Here is a 20,178-nt window from a genome sequence, read left to right as displayed (position 1 = left end):
AAAAAAAAACATCAACTACAAGATAAGAGATACACTAAGTTTTAAAAAAGGACTCAATAACCTCTAGTTAACAAATATGGAATCACTAAGTTGTTTGTGGCAATAAAACATAACTAGATGGACAAAAAGGGAAAAAACAGTTCAAAAGAAAATTAAGATATATAAAAAAATCAAACAAACGTCAGTGAAAAGGGTAGAAGATGTGATACTTACAGTCTGACACACAGTTCTGCTTCGTTACACAGCTGTCCAACCAATCCTTGCACTTCCTCGTACGTTTTTCCCGTCAGTTGAACACCGTTCCACTCTAACACTTGCATTCCTGCGAATAGAAAGGGCACGAGCACAACATCAACAACGCTCTATTTACAATGTTTTTACTTTTTTTTTTTTTTAATATGGTCAAGATTAAAGCAGGCCACTTCAAACCACAACAAAGTTAATTAAACCCACGATGGGTCTATGAAACTGACAGAACCCAGATTTTTTTTTTTTTTTTCATTTATGATCTTACAGTAGGATATTTAAAGTACGGAAGTAGAAAGTCATAATCCGGAGACAGTCTTCAGACATTATGTCCTCAGATGTTAGTCAACACAGCAAAGCCACAGCAAACTCCCGTCCTGCACACTCACACGGACACGACTCACATGGATTGAAGCAGCTCATCAGTAGCGTCTTGGGTTTGCGACGATACTCGCGGCCTGAGTGAGCGGGAGCGACAGGGGAGCTACACTGTAGTTTCTAATTGTCACGTTTTAAAGATGTCAGATCTCAGCGACCAGCCGAGCTGATCAGACAACACAGAGTCATACGTGCAAACACTCACACTTCTCCGTGACGCCGGGCTTCTGAAAAATCCCAGCGTTTGTCCATGCACCAAACCGGCACCAGTGAGTCGGAACCAAATGCTTCGCAACCATTATGCTCGGCGCTAATGACGATCTGATCACTTTTAGAAAAATCTATTTTTATTTAGTGTCTGCTATTGCAATGACTGGAGAGCAATGTAATGTTTTATGTAGAATTGATCGGCTCTACGCAGGTAATTTAACCCTTAAATGCGTTTTGTGCGTCAATATAATCTCTAAAAATCGCATAGAAATATGGAAACTGTCCAAAGGGCACAGTGCCATACTGATGTTCAGGATTCCAACATTTTTCTGATACAGCTCGCAGTCTTCAGGTTGCACACATTTGCTTTGGACCTTTTCATGTTCTGTGTGATTTCACTCATCCCTTCCTACCTGCTGCAAAGAAAACGTGGGAATGACCATGACTACGACTGTAATAGATGAGCTTCCGCCTTAGGTAAGAAAATATTAACTTGAATTCTCAGAGGAAAGCTCAAACACACTCTTTAAATTAAGGGTGCTCCTATGTATGTGAAATAAAAGGTTTCAAACATCTGACAGGCTGTCTGGCCAGCAAACTCCACCGGATTCACATGGACTTCAAAAGGAATGATTGGATAATGACTCTACTAACATTTTTTTTTTTCTTTATTACATATTTTCAATGTGAGTCGGGATATTGCTGGGTTTGATTCAGACACTTTGAGACACAAGCCTTCACTCAGGGCTCATCTTGACCGAGCAGCACACAACTCAGGAGACATCCGCCGTCTAATGCAGTGATGAGGCACGTCTCGGGGAGACTTTGCCTGATTTGTACTGGCAGACTGTCATCCCGAGCAGAGGGGAGATTTCTGGTCAGCTGCAACGCCTTTGCATATCCTTATTTCATCATGACGTGCAAGTCTCCCCACTTATTAAACCATCTTATTCTCATGCCTATTTGTCATTACAAAGTGTTTTTTTTTTTTAAACGAAGGCTGACTTTTATTGCGCAACACTTGATAAAATCAAATATTGTCTCTTGAGATGGTTCAAGTCTTTTCTCATCCCTAATGCTTGAGTAACACATATTTAATGGGAATTGTGATGGGTAGTAAATGAGTGTAGCAGATATGCTGACTTTTATGTCATACAGTATTTGCAGTTCTGAACGACACAGTGTGTGTTTTAGTAGATTGAGAGACTCATCATTTCTTCCAAAACAAGCAGAACAAGACTTGTAATCAGAAATGCATTTTCAAAAAGCCTCAACGTTAGAAAACCTGTTCAGCTATTTATTTTATTTAATACCGAACTAAAAGAAAAAGGAAGTCAGGGGAAGGTTTTACCTTCAAGAATTTTTCCTGTTTGTTCTGCAGCTCCACCAGGCAGGACTTTGGCAACATACGCTCCAATGTCTCCGTTCCCACCTGGAACCTCTTTTCCTCCAACTATACGGATACCCAAACCATTTCCTGTTTAGGTAAAAAAAACAAAAAAAACATAATTATTGATATTATGAACATATTTGTGTGATTTTCAATAGGAAAGTAATGCATGAAAATCGATAAAAAAAATCAATTTATTGTCTTGGAATCACAGTATGCATTAAAATAATTTAAAAAAGGGTTTTCCAGAAACACACACAAAAAAAAAAAAAAAAAAAAAAAAACTTGTGAAATGGCATAACTGGAGTCCTGACCTAAATCAAATATAAATAAATAAATAAATGCTATGATGTCACCTGAGGAGCTTTTGGGTAAGATTATCCCTACAGTCTGATAAATTTGGGAAAACCTTTGCAATGCAGAGAAAGCAATTATTTCCAAATAAAAGTGTGGTGTCCTGAAAGCAAAAAAAAAAAAAAAAAAAAGCTAATCAAAACGTACTTTACCAAAGTATTAGTTGCAATGATGTGCTTTCTTACTCAGGTCGTTTTTCTTTTCAGTTGAATTTGAAAGCGAAAATATTTCCTTGACAAAGGAAATGATCCATCATAGCCTAGTTGTTTTACATCGCAGAAGCTTGCTGTTTTATCAAACGTGCGTGCACTTTTGGGATCTGCTGTATTTTATGTTACTAGTGTGAAAGAAGCACGATGGCGCTATTCGAAAGTGATGGGGTTTAAAAAAAAACTCCACCTAACTACAACTGTCATAAAAGATCGCTTAGGGCAGAACAATATGTCTCCTTCCCATTTACAGGAAGTGCTAAAATTGTATTTCAGAGTAACTGTGAACATTTCCAATCCTTTGCTTAGAACCAGATTCGCTATGTGGATTTCATCACATTAAGTTACTGATTTCCTCCTTTGCTCAACGGTTCCACATGCAGCACACAAATACTATCAGTCATACCTTCCCTTCAATACAGAATCAGAGCCACAGTCACTTAATATTGTCAAACAATTTGAAATGGTAATTGAAGGCAGAACAAAATGATTGAGGCAAAAAAATAATCCTGATCACTCTTTTTAAATAAATTAATTCCTTGTGGGCTGTTTGCCATTTATTTTTATTTATTTTTGAGCAAGATCAAAAACACGTCTGCCATCTTTGAGCCTGAAGGAGTTGCGTGATGGGATTTTAGTATAGGGTAAATAAAATGCATGACACTCATCAGTCATGCTCTTTAAATCATCATATTAACATGAAGATTTTAAATAAAACCAACACAGAAAGCTAAATGCAGTACAATATCTGCATGGTTGATGCGTGATTAGCTTACAATACATTGTGAATAGAAATATGTCATTCACCTAGATTATTAAACCTGTGTTACTTTACCTGTGACACTGCGGTCTTTGAGATCCCTCTGCAGTTTGACCCTGAGGTGAGGGAACGGATAGTATGGACCTTTTCCCTGTTGTGCATACAAAAGGAAAATATGTAACTAATATTCTGCACTCACATTGCATGTAAGGTGTTTGTGTCACTGGACGCGAGTTACTGCATTCAGTTATTACGGCGTCTTTGTTCATCAAATATTTCAGCATTTTATGCCACTTCACGGTCATTTCAGTAAACAAGTAGGACTACACCCACCTTCATTATTTTACACAGTAAATATAAGAAAAACAAAATCATTTGGTTCTAGTTAGTTCTTAAAATAATTTATTAATAATTATAAATATATTTCTAAGCTTGATGAGTTCAAAAGACAGATAGGACAGAGCTATTGTTGACTGAACAGAATTTAAGTCAAAATGCGATGGGGAAACTTACAAAGAAAAACCCAAATTCTGTTTCAGAGAAAGCTTAAATATTACATAAAACCAATAAAAGACAGTCTCAGTGCAGAATTTGTTTTAAAGTTTAGGTCTAAATATAAGATCACACTTAATTCTTGGACAAAAGTAAATGCCTGAAATGATTTCAGGTCATTACATTCACAAGGCGGCCACATAAATAAAAAAAAAATGCTGGCAGTCCAGTAAAGAATTCGGGGAGCCATGTCCTCTGGTCTTGGTCCACTGAGTTTTGTGAGCTCTAAAGTGAAGTGGACGAGCTTCGCCGAGATGCTGATTTCTGTTTCCAGCAAGATATGATACCTGCCCGCACTGACAAAAGTACAATGACCACGGCATCGATCTGCTTGATCGGTCAGGAAACTTTCCTAACCTAAATGCCAGAGATAATCTTTGGGGCATTTTGAAGAGAGACATGAGACATGCAGACAAGCAAAGTCTGTTATTAAACCAACCTGAGGCTCCCGAACACTAAAGAGGATTTCTAGATAAGTACTGAGCACACATACTGCACAGGACACAGAGATCTTCTTTTTGGTCTAATGTATTATTCTAATTTTCTGAAGGCTGAATTTTAATTTTTTATTAGCTGTAAGTCACGATCATTGAAATTCAGGGAAATTATCACTTGTAACATGTCGAGTCTCTACCGAATTACTTTTCAGTCATATTCCAATTTATTGACTTGCATTTATTTGTATGAATTGATATTTTCATATTTCACCTGTCTCTTTTCTTGCCCGTTCTCTGGCCGTCCATCCCTCGGCTTGTCAAACCAGTCAGTCTCGTCTCGCCTGAGGTGATAGGCTTTAGGGACAGAATTCAAACTCATTCGGAGTCAAACCGTTTACATCTTACAAAACAGGATGGGCTCAAGTGTATCTAAATGTGATTTCATGCTCATAAGGACACAGCTAATTATGAAAGATGAAAACATATTGGTGAAGTACAAACTGAATGGCAAAAGGAACATTGATGTGAAATAAGCAGAAAAGTAACGCAGTTTGTGGATGACTTAGACAGGGTTACTGAAGTGTGTATGATCGAATAGTAAAGGGCAATAAAATCCTCCAGGAATGTAAATGTTGGGTGTTGTATACATGAATATCAATTTTCCTCAATTGAAAGCAGGCGGTTTTTATTCAAAACATATTATATTAGCAACGAAATCTGCTTCAAACTGCTTTTAAGCAGATTCTGCACTCATTTCCCCCAACATTTAGTCATAATGCCGTCGAGAGACGCACTGTACTTGTGGTTCAGGTTAGTGTGTTAGCTCGTGGATAACTGTAGAACTGAACTAATACTCTACCATCAGTTGCATCGTCTCTGTTCAATGCCATCATGGAATCACATGGGGCTGCAATTAAGGCAAATTGGTTTACATCGCAAAATCTTGGCAATTGCTATATTTACCAGACAGAATGAAAACAATTGTCCAGAACTTTAAACTGACTTTTTCTTTTGCTTATTTTTTTATTTTTTTGGTAAGTAATGTAAAAATAAAGGCCTATATGTTTAAGTCAAAACAGAAAATGGGGGGTATTGACATTTTAGTGGGAGAGGTGCATCGAGTTTGTTTGTTGTCAGCAAGACAACAAACAGAAACAATAAAATATCCCAAGTTAAAAGCTGATGAGGAAATGGAGCATGGCCAGGTGGATCCATAAATAACACAATGTTATGCCTGGACTCTGGTTCTGATTAATGATAAACGGCCGTCTGCTAGATATCTGCCATTTTCTCTAATGCATCAAACTAGGAAAGCACACATTTTGCTTGAAAGATAGACAATCTTACTAGGTCCTTGAACAAGGAGAACTGACAATTTCTTTTTTTCTGCTGACACCTTAGCTCTCTCCTAGCAGAAGATGGCGCATTAAAATGGAAAAAACAAACAAAAAAAAAAACACATCAAGTGTAAAGCAACTATTATTTGTATCCAAATTCTAGTTGTCCAGTAATCCGGGTGACAGGTTATTTTTTAAGTAATTCTTTTGTAGCCTAAATGACAACAATTAGCCCTGGCAACCATTTTTTTTTTCTTTTTTAGTTGAAAACTCATTGCATATTTGGTTGAATCCATTACCCAGTCCTGTAGTTTTAAATATACTCAGACATACATGTCCTATTTGACATAAAGGTGTGTTTCCAAAACCACTCAGATTGGGTTGTTTTTACTTCAAAAGTATTCAAAAGGACTTGGTCTGTTTTTAGCAGTTTTTTTTTTCTCCATTTGACTTAAAGTGTTGAACTTAAAGTATGTGTACACATGTAAATCTCGATTAGAAATACAAGTATAACCCACGAAAGACAAAATGATAAATGACATGCAATACACACATTTCAAAAGACAAGCATAAAAGACATGCAAGTTAAAGACTTGAATTTATTATGCAGAAATAAATGTTTTCCATCAAATGTAATGCATTTCATTCTGTGATAACAGCATCTTGTGGTTTTTTGTTGTGTCGTGTTATCAGAGTGCCTTCGACCATAAAACATCACAGATAAATTTAGAAACTGTTACATTATATTTGATGGGAGGAATCTCTACAAATTAGATTGTCATGCAAACAGAAAAAGATGAGACTATACAGTGAATGTAAAGAGAAATGCTACAATATATATGCAAGCAAAGTCAGTATGAGAGACAAATACATGCATACACCTCAGATCTGAACCTACAGACAACAGTTATGGACAGGTACTGAAAACAAGATGCACAACAAAGTAAATGTTGAGTAGAAGAACAAAAATAAAGAAACATGCACATTTTAAAATACTAACCACAAGCTAAATATTGATGTCATGCATGCTAGCATTCAATGCAGATCTCACCCACAAACTATTATTCACAAGACACTTAAAACGGAAAGAGATGCAGTCTTACAAGTTTGTTTTTTACCTTCACTATCTGACATTGTGCCCTGAAGATCATCCAGCAGCACATAACTCCTACCCCTTGTTGGCTCTTCTCGTATATGTTGCTGCTGCTGGGAATCTTGCAGGGACATGCAGGAACCAAATTGGTCCCTCGAGTCAGCTGAAATAGGAGGCAGGGGACCAGCTGACGCACGAGCCATGCCCATTGGTTGACCAACAGGGCTTAACGGACTCTCTTCCTCTGAGTTCTGTGCCACGATAGGAATTCGTCCACGACCGCTTTGCACAATTGGAAGGCTAGTGGGCTTGGTGCGACCAGAGGGGGTTTGATAACTTGGACCGTCTCCAGATGACTCTCCGTCTCCTTTAAGCCTCAGTGAAGAACTCGAAAGGTCCCTTTTGATTGACAAGTCCAGGCCGTAGCACGAAGTAGGTCTGGATGAGGGTCTTGACCGGCTACCACTAGGATAAGCAGAGTCCAAGCCCAAGCTCTGGCCCAAATTCAGGGATCCAGCTAAATTGGCTCCCAAGGTAGACCCAAGATACTTTTGTTGCTCTGCAATATTCTTTCGAAGGCCGAATGTAATTTCATCCTGCAGCAGCCTGCTGGATCTGGGCGATGCACTGGTAGAGCCCAAATAGTTATAATCAGTTTCCAAACCCCTGTTGTCTGTTATAGAGGAATACTTGGAGGAGATTTTAGGATCTAGTATTGGAGTTTTGTGCTTTTGGTACAAAACTGATGCTGGGAGTTGTTTTGCCGCCTGCTTCTCAAGAGTAAGTCGACTGATGCTGTATTTGTCTGACTTTGGATAGTGTCTTTGGGAATAACTAGAGACACCAGTGCTTGGAGTATAGTAGTTTTGGGAGAGACCCGTCAGTTGTTCTAAGCTTTCTGTGCCACCTGTACTTCGTCTAAACTCCTGCTTGAGCTGCTGCTTCAGGAGTTTTAATTCATAGGGTTCCTCCATTGTATCCTCTTCATCAGGAGTCTTTCCAAAAGCATGGAGCCTAGAGGTGGAGCCCAGATAGTCAGTAGACCCAAGATCTGCAGCACTTCTACGCAAAAGCTTCTCTGCCTTAGCCAGTTCCCGCTCGGCTAGACTGTAAGACGAAGACAGACCTGTGGAGGTCTTAGCTAACTCTGCAGCGTCTTCCAGCAGCATGTAGCTCCGAGGTGTGTGGTGTTCCACCTCTGTGTAGTAGGAATCAGAAACGGCTGACATTGGGCTACCTGCTATGCTACCCACCTCCAGGGCTCTGAGGTCTAGATGGTTACCGTATTTGTCATATTTGACACCAAGATAAGCTGACGACGTGGGATCAGGCTGACGGCTAATGACATCGTATTTAGTCGCATCGAGCTCTGACAGGAGAGCCGCTTGCCTTGCCGCTTTCTGCTGCAATAAAAGCATCTGCTGGTAACTCTGCTGCTGGGCAGTGGTAAGTGAAGGAACAGAGGAGTAGATGGAGTGAGATTGGTACGACTGTGGAGTCTGATAGATTGACTGCTGGTATTGGCTTTGAGGATATTGGTACTGAGAGTATTTTCCATACTCATGCTTGGTTTGGGGAGGAGCAAAATCATCAAGTTCTGAGTGAGGAGCTGTTCTGGGGCGCTCAAGAAGGTGGTCCTCTATGTCCTCATCTTCACCACCATCTTGGACACTCCTGGTCTCTCGGATGTTACTAACCTCACTGTCTGACATGTAATCTCTATCCTCTGCGACACTCTGTAAGTAGGCCCTTTCTCTTTTCTCCCTTTCCTTTAAAAGTGCATCTTTTCTGCGATTGATCCCCATCTCCAAATACCTCAGCTTAGCATCAATCTCTTTCTCCTCTTCGTCGAGTTCTGCCTGTCTTTTGCGGAGCTTGGAAGACTCTCGCTCAACCAGATCCAGCTCCCGATCAATGTCTTGTAAGATCTTGGCACGTGCCATGTTTGAATTTCGGCACATTCTTCGGCGAGCTGAGTTCGTGGTGTATGCCGTCTGTCCACTTGTTGTTGACTCTTCTTCAGAGGGGGGATTGGGAAGAGTCCTTTTCACCTTCTTTTGCGTCTCGGTGGGTGTGCCGCCTGATCCTTTCCCCTATAGCAAATAAAATGGTAACATAGAACCTTAACACCCAAACATGTTTGAATATCTGATAACATTTATAGTGTCTGGTCTGTAAAGGCGGAGCTATCTTTGGCCAGTATTGCTTTCTTGGGTAAGTGATGGTAGGTACTTGTGTATCACCATTTTTTTCTGTTTCTGCATTTATTCCCATAAAAGTCACAAAACGTTGACGTGTACTCTACAGTCCAACAAAGTAGTTATTTGTCTTTCTTAAAACCTGAGAGTCAACATTTCTTTCTGCATGTTCAGCTTATTTTAAACAACAATTAATGAAGGTATGGAATTCTCACTGGTAACTTGCTTAGGGAGAATTTTTTTCATATCTTTTCATGAAATTTGCTGCGACAGAAAAATGTTTTCCTTAAATATGTTTAAATCTATTTTACTCATTACAAAGCAAATGGAGGAAAAAAAACTTAACACCAGCAACATCCTGCTCATTTTCTGACAATTGACAAAATACATTTCTTTACCTTTGTGCAAGTGTCTGACATTTGTCACAGTGGTGTAGGAGAATGTGATACTCACCGGATGGCCATCACCACACTGCGTACCAGATGTTGCCCTTTCTTCTCCTGTTGGACTCATGGGTTTTGGGTCAGACATCGATCGCTGCATGGTTTTGTGTCCCCGAGGACTTGCTGGAGAGGATTTTGATGGGTCTATGCTTTCCCTTAGCTTTTGTGGGCTGGTATCGCCTAGGGACTTATCATAGGACACAAATTCAAGGGATTTGCTAGGTGATATACATGGTGATACAGGAGAATAGAGTACTTTAGGCGATTTAGGATGCGCTTGAAGGGAAGAAAATTCTGGTTTTAGGTTTGCAGACTGGGCTATTTCTAAGGGAGTAGGGCGTTTCTTTGGTGAGGTCCTTTCTGAATCTGACACCTCCATTCTAGTGTCCATTCGAATATTCCCATCCGTGTCAGTTTGTATAGAAATTTCAGTGTGGGCTTGAAGAGACATTTCTGATCCCCCACCTCTATCACCTCTAGCAGTACGGGGACGGCTTTGTCGACTTCTCTGGGCCTCCCATTCCTCTTGATCCTCATCATCAGTCTGGACGCAGCTATCAACACTCTTTTTAACACTTTTCTTTTTTCTTCCTGCTGTGTAAGCTTTGCTTAGTGCTTCGTCCTCTTCATCTGTCTGACATCCGCTATCTGTGATTTTTCGAGAAAGCACTGTTCCATCAGGTCCTAGGACAATGGCCTCCTGTACGCCATGACCTGGGATGTCTGCACCTGGGTACATCTGACGAAGCTTTTGCTCTTCCAACTGTAGTCGCAGTTGTTCTTGGAGTCTTTGTATTTGCTCAAGTTGCTGCTGTTGTTGAGCATATGTTTCCTTTTGCATCATCAGATGAGCCTGTCTTTCCTGCTCCTGTTGAGCCAGGATCTGCTGCTTCATGGCTTGCAACTCTTCTAATTCCTTCTGTACTAGGAGTTGTTCTTGCTCACGGAAGCGCTGGATATTCTGCCGCTCCCATTCCAATTCCTCAGCTAAGCGCTGCTGCTTCAGCTTTTCCATTTCTAGCCTCTCTCGCTCTGCCTGATACTGGCCATCTCCAGGAACCATGGGGGACGAGAGAGCTTCCAGTGAAGCAGCTATTGCCTCCAGGGATGCATCTGTATATGTGTCAAGGGATAAAGATGCAGCTGCTGTAGCTGTACCATTGACAGCAGCAACACCTCCCTTTGAGATCTCCAGGTTAAGAGGAGCATCTCCTTGTTCTTCCGTTGTGGAAATGGTAGAGAGAAAACTGTGGGATCTTGTAAGTGGTAAATTCTGGAGATTGGACAAAGAAGGCATGGTATCACTTGTGTGCATACCTGAAAAGGTATTATAAGCTGTACTAAATATGGATCCTGGTTGAGTAGTAATTGCATATGTTGATGGGACTGGCGCTGCAACAGATGAGTAGACCACTCCATTTGATGACCTTAAAACACTACTTGTCCCAAAGAGTGAACTGACAGTGCTTGTGGCACTTGAATGGGAATATGGGGGGATTGTCATTCCTGCATAACTGCCTTTCTTGGAGTAGTCAACAGCTTCACCTGTCAAAAGTCAAAAATATATTTTTAGTCCATGTTTTTTAGACAATTCATTCAGAATCAAGTCATGCCTTCAGCAAATAAAAAAAATGCTGCCAAGATAAAAAACAAAAAACCAAAAAAAAAAAAAAAAATAGAGGTGGAAGAAGCAAAACAGGCACATGCAAAAAAAAGTTGAATGAAAAACACAATAAAATCCATGCAAAATAAAGCAAAATAAATGAAAAGTCCACATTAGCCATGAATAAGTGGAGACAGTTCAAAGTGACATTTAAGTGACAGATCCGCAATGTCACTGCACTGACCTGCATCCGATATCTTCGCTGAGGTCAGATCTACTGCTCCCTCTGTTGTGACACTGAAATTATAACTGTTCTTACTCTTGTACATGAATAACCCAGCTTCTGCAAGATTGGTGTCCGACATGGAGGGCTTAATTCCACCAAACCCTCTCATGCCATAAGGTGTTCGGTCAAATTGATAATGGTCGTCACGATATCCAAAACGATCCTCAGGCAGAGGCGTGGTGGGCTGCTGAGTTGCACAACTTCCTGCAAATGGCAGCTTGTACACAACATCGCAGCACACAGCTCTCTTCCCTGCTGTTAGATCCACTGGTTTGCCGTCATCTGCGATTACGGTTGTAAACACGTCTGCAGATGTCACGTCAACCGATACCAAAGTATTGAAAGGTTTTGAGGTACTAAGATCAACAGCTCCTGCCACTGTGGTTCTTCCTGTAGTTAATCCGTTGGCAACACAGGTTGCCACAGGAGGGACTGAAGAAGTGACTGGCATGGCTTGGAAACCTACTGCACCTGTATTCGATCCAACCGAAAGGTTAATTGGGATTTCTGCTGTTGCAAGAGTGGAGGGCTGAGACTCAACAGGTCGATATACAATTTGAGAAACGGGTTCAAAAGCCTTATTTTTTGTCAACTGAAGGGGAACGGATGAGACTTGAGAAACTTCTATGTTGTCACATTGCTGTATTGTGGCAGAACAGGTCACAATAGTGATGCTGTCAGTCACTATTGAAACAGTGGAGGATTCAGTGCTGAGGTTGACCACAGGTGATTGCACTGCACTGGTGTGGCGACTGACATCACTCACAAAAGACTGGCGTCTTGAATCTGGAGCAGTGGACAGATCAACGCCATTCATGTTTGAATCTGAATCAACCTTAACAGTTCTAAGATCTACCACCTCAGAGGGAAGAGAGGCCGTTTCAGTCTGTGCTAGTATTTGAGGCTTAGGTTTCTCCATTGACATTGGGACACCAGTTGCTCTTGGAGCTGGTACTGGCGGTGGTGTTCTTTCATGAACAACGGAGACAGTGGTTCTTTGAACTTCTGTAGTAACCACTTGTGATATGAGGTTAGGCATAACAGATGGCTGTGCTGAAGCAGATATGGCCTCAATTATGTGACAAGAACTAGAAACATGTTTCTCTGGGCTGCAAATCTCTTGTTTTTCAATAGACTCTGTGACACGTGTATACGCCAGAGGCACTCTGGTTGTCTGAGGAGAAGGGGTTGGTTGCTGTTGATTTTGCTTTGGATATGGGTGTTGAGGCTGTGGTTGATAATAACCCTCATGCTGACCCTGCTTTGAGGGAGACGCCGGTCCAGGACCGGAGGGGGCTTGAGTTGTGACATTGTCAACTGGAGAGCTAGGCTGGGATGGCAGTGTGATGACTACATACGTGTCACGAAGATTGCTGGCATATCTTGGGGAAGAAGGAGACTTTGGTGAAGGTTGAAATGTCTTGCCCTCTGTAGAGGGGCTCAAATTAAGGACTGAGTCATTTGGACCAGTGGGAAGTACCGTAGGTCTTGTTGGAAGAGGGGCATGAGCAGGTGAAGGTGGCTGTGAACCAGGCTTTGGTGCAATTGGTGGTTTGACACCATGAGCTGGTCTGTGACTGTCCACAATCCCATGAATAGCTGGCTTTGGAGGAACAGGAGGTGGAATATGAGGTTTGTACGTTGGAGTAACAACTTGTCGAACAGGCGATCCTTGGGGTGACGTCATAGTCACCGGCTCAGATTTTTTCACAGGTGCTGAAGCCTGAGGTGGAAGCGGAACTGGGGCTTTCCTGGGAAAAACTGTGGGTTTTGGTGGAGTGGGAGGAGGCTGGGGTGGTGCAACAGGTTCTTCTCCTTTTTCCTGAGAATTAGCCCGGCGCAAAATATTTGGCTTAGGGGGCACAGGGGGAGCTGTTGACACTACACTAGATATACTAGGTGTGTATTGGGGGACTGTTGGTAGCGGTGACACATTAGCAATAACAGAAGCTGATGATCTCGGAACAGTACTAGAAAGGTCCACAAGTTCAACCTGAGAAGTAGAGGTTTCATTGTCGGGCTGCTGTTCTGTCTGTTCTGTTGTGGTTGAAGGGCACATCTCAGATACTTCTTTTACATGTTGAGATTGCTTTTCTGATGTTATATCTGATGTTCCCGTCACCACCTGTTCCTTTTTAACTGTAGTTTCATCATCAGAGGATAACTCTCCAGAAGAGCATTGTGTTACCTTTAAGTCTGGAATAGGGTGAAGAACCTTTTTTGATGAAGTACTTTCAATTCCTGGCTCAGGCTGAGTTGGGCTTGTTCCTGGAGTTAGAACTCTTTTCATCAACTCCTCGTAGGCTGCTTCGGCATCCAACAGTGGCTTCCCGTCTTTGCCTAATGTCACCGTGTCGCTTTGTAGGAAGGTGCTTTCAGCTGGTTGAAACACAATTTTTGGATTAGGAGCTTCATTTTTTGGCTTTATATTTTCATATTCCTGTTCTAGCTGCATGAATTCCTTTCTCTTCTTGATCATGTCCTCATAAACTTCATCGGGCGATCTCAGTTTTTTGGGTTCAACAGGAACAGACATTTTCTCCGTCTCTTCCCGATCAAAAGAATTGTCAAGAAGAGATGGATAAACATAGTCTTCGATAAGCATGCCACCATATACCGTTTCCTTTTCTGCTTGAATTTCACCTGTGTCGACTGTTGGGGATTTAGCCTTTAGCATGATTTCTTCATAGGCCTCATCAGCAGATTTGAGAGCTTTCTTCTGAGATTTATCAGTGTTTTGATCATCTGTTGGGGAGTGAAGAGATACAGATATAGGCAGCCGATATGTTTTTTGCACTTCTACAATTTTTGCGGCATGGATCTCAAATCCTTCAGGATCTGATTCAATACTGGGGGAAAAATCGGAGCAGGACGACCGCCTGATCTCCTCCATTTCGGCTTCCTGTCTCTGTTCTTCAGTTGGTGAGGCATCTTCAATTGGAGAAAGGTTACTCGGAGGTGTCTTTGTATGCTCTCGCCTTCTTTGGGCCCGAATCTCATCCTTGTCTTTCTTGGACTTTTTTCCTGAGCCCTTTTGCTTTTCTTGCTCCCTGAGAAGTTCCTCCTCCTCCCTTAACTCTTCCTCCTCGGATGAGTCTTCAATAGTTGGTAGCATTTGCCCAGTTTGTCGGTGCTTGGCTTTTCTGTGCTGTTTACCCTCACCGATACGAACATGACTTGGGCTGCTGTCGCTATCCTCATCCATGGATGAAAGAGACGTCGGCGATGTTCCAGGAGTGAAGCTAGATGCATGTAGACTAGATGACCCTTCACCCCGAGACCGATCATCTGGAGAGTCTGTTAGACTTTCTATTTCAGGCTCTCCATCTGCACTAGGTATACAAATAGGGCTGCTGGTTACATTCAGCTCAAAAGTTTGTAACTTGCGGGGTGCAGAAATTCTTTGATCTTCCTCTTCTTTTTGTTCTTTCTCATCCTCTTTGATAATATCAGATTTGTCGGCTGACACTGTGAATTCCTGAACATCATCATCATCATCGGGACTAATAGTAGTTTTCTTAGTTAGCCGTCTTGTTTTTCCTGATATGCTTTTCTCTTCTTTCTTCTCCTCATTTGGCTTCTTCTCATCACCTCTAATCTTTCGCCTGACTAAGCTTTCTTCGTCCGATGGAGAGGCGTCCTCATTCTCACTCATTTCTATGATCTGTTTCCTGATGAACTCCTCGTCATCTCCGGACATCGGGCTTTCTTTTCCAAAACTTTCGCTGCTGTCGTCCAGGGAATCTGCCTTGACATCAATTGGCACAAGAAGCTTTTTCTTTCCAGTACTTTTGGCATTCTTCTCTGAAAGGTCTTTATCCTCTTCTGAACTGGGCGAATCGGGTGAGAGAGGAAGAACCTCCAATTTGCGTCTGGTCTTTAAAGTATCGGTCTGTTTCTCCTCCTGCTCTGTGTCTACCTGGGCCTCTAGAATGGGAAGCACAGAGCTTTCTAGTTTTGCCAGGTCTGATGGGCTTGTGAGATTGTCTTCTTTAGCTTCTTTCAACTCAGGCTGTTTCAAGGTCTCCTCTTGTTTGATCTGGTAAATAGAAAGAAATTCATTGTTACTTTTGGCAGTAAACAATCTTTTTCAAAAAATTTTTTTTCAGTATTCTTGTACGGGGACGGCTTTTTTCTTACATACTGTAATGAAAAGTTGCAAAAAAAAATTTTAATCAAAAAAACATTTGGTTGACTATATTAAAGCACATGTTCTAAAACATATTACAAATACATTCGACTATGTTTGAAAGACTTTAGCTATTTTCAACTAAAATTCAACACTGATAACTATTTCCATCTCCTATATGCTATTAGTTTCTACACCCAATTTAGAAAATATAGCAGAAATACACAAGGGTTTAAGGATCTACTGCTACGCTCGCTAGACATTATGGTCACCTCAGGAACTGCATCGTCATCGCCATGCTTTTCCACAGGCTTAGTTTTTGCATCCATTTGCTCCTCCGTGCCTTCCTCCTTCAAACCGGCATCGTGCTCACTAACTACAGACTGGATTACAGATTCTGCTAATGGGATTGAAGGTACTACAGCAGGCACATGGTCTGAAGCTTCACGCTTCTCTGAAGTGGAGCTCACTTCTGCATCAAACACTGTATTGCAATCTTTGTCACACACTGCACTTGCTTCAGATACTGAAATGGCTTCCTTCAGGCTGCCAACGACAGCCTGTGACTCATCCTCTTTCTTGTCAGTTTCTGCCTCCCTATCCTTGACTGATGGCTCAACAACTTCCTCAGAGTCATTTTGATATTTTGTGGCACTCAACCCAGCTTCTGCCTCACCCTCACAGTCTTCCTCCTCACAGGTTTCATCACTGGGTTTTGTTGTTTTGATGGTATCGGCTGAGGTTAGCACAGGTTGTACACTTTTAACTGGCACCTCAGCAGCATTCGCTTCTTGCCGTCTTGATTCGACAGATGGTAGATCAGAGATAACCGCTGCTTTGTCAGACTGTTCATCCATCTCTGAAGTGCTATCCGCCAGGCTTTGTTTTCTTGTCTGTGGTACAGCCTCTGCTACAGCAGGAGAGTCTTCTTTTCCTTCGGATTTCTGTAACGACGCCATCGTCGTCTCAACAGGGCTTCCTTCAACAACCTCCGACTTGGTTTCTTGCTGTATATCTTTATTTATGTGAGCATCCTCTTTCGGCATCTCCTCTGGGACAGTTACTGCTGCAGCACTTTCCTTTTCTACCTCCTTTTCTACCTCCATTAGAATATTTTCAGCATCATTGCTGACTGCTCCAATTAAGCACGCTTCATCATGTTTTCTGATAACTTTTTGGTCATCAACTGTTTCTTTTGTAATTCCCTCCTCTTTTAATGATTCCCCCTCCTCCGATTTCACCTCTGCTGGTTCTGCTGTGCCTACTTTTACTTCAGCGTCAACTCCCACTAGTTCATTATCTTTCTTAGGTGTTTTATCCAGAGCAATTTTCTTGTCATCAATAATTTTCTCAGAGTCTTTGGTTTCATCGGCGCTCTCTATTTTTGCTGTCTCTTGAACATTAGTTTCTTTCTCTAATGGAGCTGCAACAGGAGAGACATCTACCACATCTGGAACCTCTTCTTTGTCTGTAGTCTGTTTTTTTGTTTCAGCTTCCTGACCAGCTTCCTCTAACACTTCAGGAGAATTTTTATCTTCAACGACCGAAGAAATCTCTAATTCTGTATCGTTTGCTGGTGCTGCTTGCAATGCTTCCCCTGTGTTGTCAGTTGCATCGACTTTGGCAGCAGGATTTCCAGAGGTTATCAACTCTGATGCTGACATATTATCTGCAGTAACATCATTAGAAACAAGTGCTGCAACAGTGTCTGCCCCTGATTCTTCAGTGATGTCTCGTTTGTCGATCTCTAACTTTGCGTCTGATAGAGTTACCTCTGCTGGCATATTTCCGGGTTTGTCAGTCGAAACTCCACATATTTTCTCTTCGTTTCCGTCGGTCGCAGTCGAATCTTGCTTTACTGGAGGTGAAGCCTCCTCAGTGACTGTGTCATGGATCACCGAAGCAGCTGGCTCAACTGTCGCTTCTGGAAGCGTCTCAGGTGTCGACTCGACGGCTTTATGATCTTCTGCGGGAGCGGCACCCTCGCTTTGAGCAGTCTCGGCGTCTGAATCAGTTTCTACCTTAACAGAGTCAGCTGTGGTGTCTAAAACAGCATTTGTCGATTGGCTTTGTGTTTCATCTTCAACAGTTTCAGACAGACCCTCTGCCCTAATGTCAATGCTACCTTGTTGCTCGACTGCTGGGACTTGACTGGCAGGTCCACACTGTGTTTGCGCTTCAACATTAAGAACCTGCGTGTAAGACTGAGGATGATTCTCTGCCGCTTTCGCACAGCTACTCTGTTGTTCCTCAGCTGCTAGAATTTCACTGACAGTTGCGCTCTGTGTTTGTTGGTTAGTGTCAGGTAGCTCTGTGTCAGGAGGAGGACTGTCCTCTGCTATGTTCTCAGAACTGAGCGGTTTGTCCTCAACAGGTGGGATGTCTGAGTTTTTCTCAGCTAAACTCTCTGAATTTAAAAGCTGCTGATCAGAGGGCGATTCATCTGTTAATGAGAGCGTTATCAGTTCTTCTGGATCAGGCGTTTCCTGAGGGACGGCCTCTACAGGAGTGTGTGTGTGTTCAGGTGAAACTGGTGTGGATGCATTTGCTACCTTGATCTCGGTAGCAGGTGGGGTTGGATCTATTGGTTCAGCTACAGGTTTGCTATCTACAGCAGCAGGAAGTGGTGTGGTGGAGGGGTCGGGGGGCGAAGCGGGTTCTTGCTTCTTTGGGGACGCCGTGGATGGTGGAGGGACGTCTCCCAGCTGGCCTGACATTGCTTTTTGAGTCTGACAGTTCAGGCAAAGCCATTCCTTCTGCAAGACAAACACGATGACAAGTGTTCAGTAAATCCAAAGCCTCCAGATCTGCTTAACAATGACACAAGTTTCTCATGAGGTGTTCAAAGTTATCATTAACAAAAAAAAATGCTTTTTTTGTTAAGTATTTCATAAATTTTTGTAAATGTGTTCAATAATTTTTGCTCACTTATTTCACCAGAGTTCCTGACAACAATTGATGGGCTTTTTTTTTTTTTTGTCATATTTTGGGAATTTGTGTCCAACATTTGCTGTGGATTTTATGCTAATAGCCTCAATAGGAAAAACAAATTAGAAACATGTAAATATTTGTAAATGTAAACATATGCAACAATACACTCAGCATCAACACATTTCATCGGAAAAACACAACATACAAAATATACATGTATATGTACGCATGTATAAACTTTAAGCTTTAAGGTGGCAGGAGAACTGCACATTATCCATTCAAAGCCCTGAGTCTTGTTCTAATAATACACATTTTGCTATTTATGCAAAGTACAATAGGTGGCTACAAAACCCTCTTCGAAATCACCTGGTGTGAAGTGTCTTTATAGCCGTGTTGTCATGCTGCAACTGTTCCATTAGTGTCATCTATCCCCACGTGTTTGCTGTAAAACAGTACTCTAGCGGAAGATGCTTTACGTAAACTGAACGCCCTCCTGTGTGCCTTTATTCAAGATGTGGATCTATTGTTGGTATGCAATGTCCCATGCTGCTTTGCTAAGGCGGAAAAATGATAAGCAATCAATACGGTGAGACTGGAGATCAAAAAATAGCGCAGACTCGCACACTCTCGACATATTCTTGAGTAGACGCGAGGCGCAAACAAATACCTCGGTTCACAGTTTGACAAGTGTGCTAACATCCTTCTATAACCTACCCCGACAGGATTTTAGTGCTAAAAATGAATTTCAGAGTCACGCAGTCCATCTCTGGGCGTGGAGAGCTGGAGAAACAGCAAGACAGGAGGGAGGTGGAAGACGATGACAGAGGGGGGAATTTAGCAGCAGCTCAGCTTGATTAAATAAGGCATGAACCGCCATGTTGTAGCCTATGCCTTGGAATGATTAACACACCTGCATGTGGATTTCTCTAATAAGAGCATGGGAAGGCAACCAAAATGTTGATGGACAAAGTATAGAGATGCACTGCTTCCTGACACAGAACCATGATGCGGGGGGTTTTCGGCGAAATGACTAGAAAGAGCAGGCACTGAAAGGTAGAGAGAGATATGGCTGCAGATAGAAACACTCACTCAGGCTGTTAGTGAGCTCCAGCCTCCTCAGAGCCTGTCGTCACCGACGTTATCGAGAAATTTCAACGGGAACGTCTCACTACCCGTTCCCCTTGGTCACTGTCTCTCTTAGAGCTACTGAGGGGAACTGAGCCAACTGCAGCCTCCACACAGAAATAGATTCCTTTCAACTTTTCGCCAAAGAAAAGGCAAGGCTATTAAAAAATAAATTTAAAAAAATAAAACTGAACATGTATAAAAGCAACACACACAAAATCGATGGAGATTTCATAACTTACTCAGAAGAATGGACATTACTCCATGAGTCAATAATTTTTTTGACAATTTGTGATAATTTGCTTCTTACTAATCCATTTAATCAGTCTGTAACCATCAGCAAAGGCTATACAAAATCCATATTTATATACAGAATAACTAGTTTCAGATCAAAATATGTCCCCTAAAGAGCCCCACAAGAAAAGTCCCAACAATGAGATTGATACACACCCACTTGCACAAATAACTGCTTGTTTCTAAGCACCAATCATCTGATG

The 20,178-nt window shown here is 41.8% G+C and overlaps 2 protein-coding genes across 2 annotated transcripts in view; both read right to left on the bottom strand.

The window, feature by feature from the left end:
- Window positions 1-20,178, bottom strand: part of pcloa (piccolo presynaptic cytomatrix protein a) — a 52,276-nt gene that overhangs the window by 16,539 nt on the left and 15,559 nt on the right. The window contains exons 4-12 of the mRNA XM_014982405.2: window positions 18,178-18,381; window positions 11,455-15,535; window positions 9,618-11,152; window positions 6,992-9,059; window positions 5,396-5,443; window positions 4,808-4,890; window positions 3,623-3,698; window positions 2,186-2,311; window positions 214-322 (exon numbers count right to left, since the gene is read on the bottom strand). Coding sequence (XP_014837891.2) covers window positions 214-322; window positions 2,186-2,311; window positions 3,623-3,698; window positions 4,808-4,890; window positions 5,396-5,443; window positions 6,992-9,059; window positions 9,618-11,152; window positions 11,455-15,535; window positions 18,178-18,381 — 8,330 coding nt within the window. The remainder of the gene's footprint in view (window positions 1-213; window positions 323-2,185; window positions 2,312-3,622; window positions 3,699-4,807; window positions 4,891-5,395; window positions 5,444-6,991; window positions 9,060-9,617; window positions 11,153-11,454; window positions 15,536-18,177; window positions 18,382-20,178) is intronic.
- LOC148152501 (uncharacterized) lies at window positions 15,602-18,162 on the bottom strand (the record flags this gene model as incomplete). The annotated part of the gene is made up of 2 exons (XM_088003517.1): window positions 15,602-15,639; window positions 15,876-18,162. Coding segments are annotated over 2 exons (2,325 nt in total), but the record flags the coding sequence as incomplete, so codon positions are not given.

Source organism: Poecilia mexicana, unplaced genomic scaffold (genome assembly GCF_051168715.1).
Source record: "Poecilia mexicana isolate PSO_F unplaced genomic scaffold, ASM5116871v1 scaffold_23, whole genome shotgun sequence".
Taxonomy (NCBI): domain Eukaryota; kingdom Metazoa; phylum Chordata; class Actinopteri; order Cyprinodontiformes; family Poeciliidae; genus Poecilia; species Poecilia mexicana.
The sequence above is the reverse complement of the archived record's forward strand: the minus strand, read 5'-3'. Positions and strand labels throughout refer to the sequence as shown.